Here is a 6424-nt window from a genome sequence, read left to right as displayed (position 1 = left end):
CCCCACCCCCTACCCCTCACTCTGAGCAGACTCTGCAGGGAAGCTAGTATTTGAGTTTAATTTCTAGTGCCACTTGCTTTGGAGAGCTTGCTGTGGGCAAGGGGGAAGAATCTAATTTAATAATTCTATCATGATTTGGAGGGGCACCCTCCGCCCTCACCCTATAAAATAAGTAGATAAACAGGACCCTCTGGCAAGCTATAATACAGAGCTAAGACACCAAATGGGAAAGCATGGCCCAGGTGCAGCGGGGGCTGTCACCCAAGGGAAGTGGCAGCCAGCAAGGAGGAGAGAGAGTGGGAGACAGTGGGTTGCAGCTAGCAGCTGCACCAGCCTGGGCGCTCCAGGGAAGACCCGACTTGCACGTGAATGGTGCTCAGTTCTCTCTCTGACACTAGGCGGAGAGAATCCAAGGGCAGGGAGGCCAGCTCCTGCATCCTCGAGAGCTGTCCCTGCGAAAGGGACAGCCCCCGTGCGTGCCGTGGGCTTCCCCAGAAGCCGGCGTCAGCGCGCAGGGCGCCGGGCTCCACCAGGTCCAGGGCGCCCCTGCACACCCCAGCCCGCCGCCCCCCGCCTTACCGTCCCAGCTCCGACTCCACCTCGAAGAAATCGCTCAAAGCATCCCTGTTGGAGCCGTCGATCCAGTAATCCGGGACGAGGCTCCCGGCCCCCGGGGCCACACTGGCGGTGACCGAAGAGCAGGACGAGGCCGAGCACGAGGGCACCGTGACTTTGAGCATCTTCGCGGCGGGACTCCGGAAGCCGCTGCCGCTGTCGCCGCTGCTGCTGGAGCGAGAAGCCCCGCCGCCCGCTGCCGCCTGCAAACGCCGAGCGAGAGGTGGTGCCCTTCACACACACGCACACGCCCACCGCCACCGCCTCCCCCCAGCGCCCTCGCCCGTGTTGGGGCTGCGGCTCCCTGTCCACACGCTCTGGAGGGAGGGTGGGCAGAGAAGGGGGAGAGGAGCTGGGAGAGGGTGTGGAGGGAGAGCCCGACTCGCTGCCAGCAGGAGAGATGAGGCGGAGGCACAACGCGCGAGAGAGATTCCCTCCCCCTTTGCTCCTTGTTTCCCCACCTCCCCGCCTCCTTCTGCGGAGCCTTTCCAGCCCCCCTCCCGTTTTTCCTTTCTCCCTCCCTGGCAGTGGCTGCTGCGGTGCCGGCTAGGGCGGCTCCGGATGCAGGAGCTTGGGAAGGGCACAGGACCAGAGCATCATCCCACGCGCCCTCCCACGGGAGCGGGAGCCTGGAAGGGATCGCGCGCGGTGGGACGCTAGCTCCGGGAGTGGCGGGCGCCCTGCGCGCTCTAAGAGCACATGGATCCAGACGGCTCAGCAGGATGGTGAGAAAGGGACCTGGCTGGTGGCATAACTCATCCCTCCTTGAGCGTGTCTCCGTGGCGAGTGCCTCCTACCTACCACCAGCTAATCAGCCATCCCTTGTGCGTCCCTCTAACAAAGCTTATATTGGTGGCTGGAGAGGGCGTCCTGTGGTCGCTGATCCCCCACAGCGCCTTGTGCCTGAACCCAGTGAAGTCTGGAAGAAAGGAAAGCGCCTGTGTTCACGTTGACCTGACTCACCTTTGAGTAAAGTCTTCTGTTGTAAGAGATGCTGTTGTGCTGCTGCCTCCTTTGGTACTATTGGAGCTCCCGAAAAGGCAGGTACTTGCTGTGTCTCGGTTCACTCCCTGCCTCCGAAGGCTAGCAACAGAAGGGACCCAGAGAATTACAGGTCTGGAAGGGCCCTGCGGAAGTCAACCGGTCCAGCCCTCTGCCTTAAGGCAAGACTTGTCATCATTCATGTCAGAGCAGATTGCTACATTTAAAGCTCTGTCCTTTTCCCAAGAGATACGTCCCATCCCAAGCATTCTAATGTCTGTCCATCAACCTTCAAGCTATCATTCTAAATATTGGTTAAATATATACTATTTCTATTTCTACCCTTGAACTTTTTCTTTTCAGGTTTCAGTGCAGATGAACAGCAATTAGTCATTATATTCTGCAATAAATCTTTATATATAAAGACAATTATTACATCACATCTCATTTCTGGCTAAAATAGTTCTAGGCCCTTTATTTAATCTTACTTCACAGGTGTTACTTTTAGTCTTTTTTTCCCTGACTGTCCTCCAACATGCACTGCTCTTCTCAGTGCGACCCCATTCCTGATAACACAAGTAAACAAGGTCCAATATTTTTCTCTCATTTGTTGATTTATTTCTTACGCTTAAGAGCTTTCGTGCCATAATGATAAACTACCACCAACAACAAAAATTCTAATCAATTAGTGATAACAATGTGATCCTTAGTTGATTGGAAATGAAAAAACAAATATGAAAACTATTTCTCACAGGTAATTTTATGAAGATGAGCACATGCTCAATTTACAAAAGGCCTAAAAATAACAAGTATATGTAGATTCATACAAATTCAGTTAAATACTTAATTTTTTGGTGAGAGACTAAAAATGCTCATATGACGTCTTACTTTTCAGAGAAGGAACTCACTAATCTTCATGTTAGAAAATCAAGTTCATAAGCAAATAAAACTCCCTAAAGTCCAGTTCTCACTTAGTACGCTTCCCTTGGCCTACACTGACCAGTGCAGACATGCGCAGGAAGTGTTGCTAGGCCATTTTTATTCACGCCTCTTTTAGGCTAGTCTTGAAGTGGCAGCACTGCATGTAGATACTTGTCTGTTATGGGCAATTCTTTTACAACATAAGTCCAAAGCAAGCATATTACATTGAAAGACATGGTAAGCCCACTTTTTCCCCCTGCTATTTTAAGGAACAATAGCTAGAGAAACACCAGGGGTGATTGTAGAGTTGATATTTACTTTCAACATTAGTTTAGTCATTTGACACCTATGCTTTCATAACTGACTTTTGTAAAAGTGCTATTAACTTAAGTTTAAAAAGACGGTATTTGGCTTAATGAATGCAGTTTGCTTTTATTTAAAAATACAAGAAACAATAAATATTATTTTAAAACAGGTGGAGTAGGAAATAAGTTCATGGAATTTATCTAAAGTCACCAGAAAAGAAACAAAGGCATATATCCTCAAAAAGAAAGAGAGAAATACTGTCAACTAAATCTTAGAATCTAGGAACAGATGGACAAATGGTTACTGACTTAGAAGACTGGGTAGACCTGAAACCCAGATTTGCATGAGAGAAGACAATAAGAAGAAATCTAATTCTTACCACAGAATTCCAGAAATGCTCAGGAATTAGATTACCAGATACTTCTAAATGTGGAGCAGAGAATAAGACATTGGTTGAATGTTTTTATAAGGAGCTCTTGGGCCCCTACATTTCTTCTACCATTCACAGCAAAAAACACACTTTCCAAACTCTTGGGGAAAAGAGTTAATTTGATCTGTGGAAATGTTGAACAAAAAATGAAGTATGTCTTAGATCACAAGAGACCATATTTAAAACAGAGGGATTCATGAAACTCTATGTAATAAACAATGAGACCTCCAAGTCCATTAGGCTCCTGGAATGTTCAAAAATAGGCTGATATCTATCACATCCCTAGCCATACAAGAAAATTGGAGGGTTAGTCACTGAGAAAACCAAACAACCCAAAAGGAGGGGGACCTATGGATACTGACTATTAAGATAACCTCACCCAACAAAACATCCTGATTTTTTGTCAACACCTTACAGTGAAACACATCATTGAACAGGCTCAGGGACTCAAAGCTTCTAATGAGCTATTTTGTGTCTCACTCAAACATGAATGAACAAAGTTCCATTTTGGTGAAGCTAACCCTCCAGCATATAACAATTACAATCTCTGGACCAAGTATAAAAACAGTTATTTAAATGTGCAGAAGAACCACCAACATCAGAAAATTGGAAATGATATAATTCATGAAAGAAACAAGCTCTTCTGAATAAGGTACACATTTATATGGCTTTTCCTCTGAGGGCTCTGAAGGCAGCACAATCTTAGTAGCTTAAGGTGTCAGAAAACAGAGCTGGCAGGAGGCCAGAAATTGAGGAAATTCCAGAAAGAAGGGACCACAGTTGAGGAATCCCAAAATCTACACATAAACTATATTCAAATCCTAGAAAAACTTCTGAACTACGTATGTGTATGGGAGACTCCAAGGAACCCAGCAGAAAGCACCAAGAATTAACTAGAAGGTTGAAAAAAACTAAGAAGAAATTTTAACTGTTCCTCATTACAGGGAGATATGGTTTGGCATGTAAGTCCCACCAAATTTAACTGTGAGTTAGAAGAAAAACAAAAACAAAACCAAAAACTCTTCAGGAAGAAGACAACAGATTCCAGAGCCTCATCAAGGAAACCTTGACAATCCAGTATACCAAAAAAACAAAACAAAAAAACCCCATAGATATGTGAAGTGATAGGAAAATGTGAACCACAGTGAAAAAAAAAAATAAATCAATCAGTAGAAACCAGTCCCAAGATGATTCACAGGTTGGTAGTCACAGGCAAAGGGTTTAAAACAGCTATTATAAATATGTCCAAATAATTAAAGGAAAATGCCGGGAGCCGGTCTGCGCCTCAGTATCTGACATGGCCAAACACACTGCAATTGTGACAAATTCTGAAGCTCTGACTGAGAAACAGATACTGCTTTATATCTTAAAGAATTTAAATTCCCCTTTGGATGCCCCCCCCAGTAGGACGAAGATCTTACACCCCTTCAAATAGATATATCACAATAATTATATTTTATATACTAAAGGCAATTTTAGTCACACTACTAGTCTCTTAGTAAAGGTCAAAGTACACACCCTGTAAATCTTAAGATCCTGCTTAGACAATAGCTTTTAGAATAAATGCTGGGTGGTCATGGTAACCATCCTTTAGGCGATTATGTAAAGGTTCAGGCCTTGGTAGCAGTCATTGTAGGTGGAGGGATTTGGGCATAGTTGGGATAAGTTAGTCTTTAGCATAGAAAAGGTATAGCTGTACCCTGGGGCATAAAAATTATGAGGAAGTAAAACCCTGATACTTATGAAACAATGGTTAAGCTGCCCGGTTTAAAAAGGGGCATGCTGTAAAATAAAGTGAGACACCTCTTCTTGAGAAAGCGCTCCTGTGTCTCCGCGAGTTTTTTCCTCACCTGACTCCGACTCCACGTGAGGGAACACCTGGACCTGCGGGAGCTGTTCTCCCACAGGAAAAGATAATCATAATGAGTGTGGAGATGGGTAATCCTATCAGAGAGGTGGAAACTATTCAAAAGAAACAAATGGAAATGTAAGAACTGTACAAGCAAACTTTCTGAAATTTGACAGAAAAAAGAAAAAAAAATACTCAATGAGCTTACAGAAGAGTGCAGGTTGCAGAAGAAAGGATGGATGAACTTGAAAATAGAATATGGTATCCAACCTCCAAGATAGTCCTCTCTGAACTTTGCTTCCTGGTATTCATGCCCTTCTGAGTTCACCTACCCCACTGAGCGAGGGTTGACTTATGTGGCAAATATCCATAGACTGTGGCAAAAGTGAAGGTGTGTGACTTCCAAGGTCATAAAAGCATTGCAAATTCTGCCTTGACCTCTTGAATTGCTAATTCTGAAGGAAATAAACTTCCATGACATGAGGATGCTGAAACAGCCCCCATGGAGATACTGATGTGAAGAGAAACCAATTTGCTAGCCATGTGAGTGAGCCGTCACTGAAGTAGATTCCCCAGCCTCAATCAAGCTTTCAAATGACTACAACCCAGTCAACATCTGGCTGCACCCTCATGAGAGACCTGAGCTAAAACCACTGAACAATTCAGAATTTCAGATGATTCAGAATTCTGAATTCATAGAAAATGTGAGAGATAAATGATTATTGATGTCACTAAATTTTGCAATAATTTGTTATGTAGCAATAGAGAACTAATAAAAACAGCTATAAAATTTATCCAATCTAGGAAACATAAAGAAAAAATATTGAAAAAAAGTGAACAAGTTTCAGTGAATTCCCAGATAACCTCAAGATAATCGTACATGTAACTAGAGTCCCAGGAGGAAAGGAGAAAAGATTGGGACAGAAAATTTATTTGAAAAATAATGGCTGAAATTTTCCTAAATTTAGAGAAACATCAACTTGTAGAGTCAAGCATTTCAGAAACCCAAACAGCAAAAATAGATATAAAACTACACCTAGCTCCATCAAATGCTTGAAAACAATAGATTAAAAAAAGTTTTGAAAGCATCCCTTACTGAGAAAGAGGGTGGGTGGGGAGTAAACTATATATTATAGAAAAATAACCATACAAATGACAGGTGACTCCTCATAAAAAATAATGTAGGCCAAAAAACAATAGAATGATGTCTCTAAAGTTATTAACATTTAACTCTAAAAGTATTTAACTACTGAAAAAAAAACCCATGTATATCTCCAGAATACTAAATATTTCATACTAAAGGAACATTTTTAGGCTGAAGA

At 43.5% G+C, this 6424-nt stretch overlaps 1 protein-coding gene across 2 annotated transcripts in view; it reads right to left on the bottom strand.

Moving 5' to 3' along the window:
* Positions 1–1666, bottom strand: part of CAMK4 (calcium/calmodulin dependent protein kinase IV) — a 237158-nt gene extending 235492 nt beyond the window's left edge. The window contains exons 1-2 of one of the 2 annotated variants that reach the window (XM_019659146.1): positions 1579–1666; positions 580–818 (exon numbers count right to left, since the gene is read on the bottom strand). In XM_019659146.1, the coding sequence (XP_019514691.1) occupies positions 580–740 (161 nt within the window). In that variant the 5' untranslated portion in view covers positions 741–818; positions 1579–1666. Of the gene's footprint in view, positions 1–579; positions 1129–1578 lie in introns of those variants that run through there. The other variant, XM_019659145.1, reaches the window with a different exon arrangement.
* Positions 1667–6424: the final 4758 nt, after the last annotated feature.

Source organism: Hipposideros armiger, unplaced genomic scaffold (genome assembly GCF_001890085.2).
Source record: "Hipposideros armiger isolate ML-2016 unplaced genomic scaffold, ASM189008v1 scaffold_296, whole genome shotgun sequence".
NCBI classification, from domain to species: Eukaryota; Metazoa; Chordata; class Mammalia; order Chiroptera; family Hipposideridae; genus Hipposideros; species Hipposideros armiger.
Note: the sequence above shows the minus strand (reverse complement) of the source record. Positions and strands in the feature narration are given on the sequence as shown.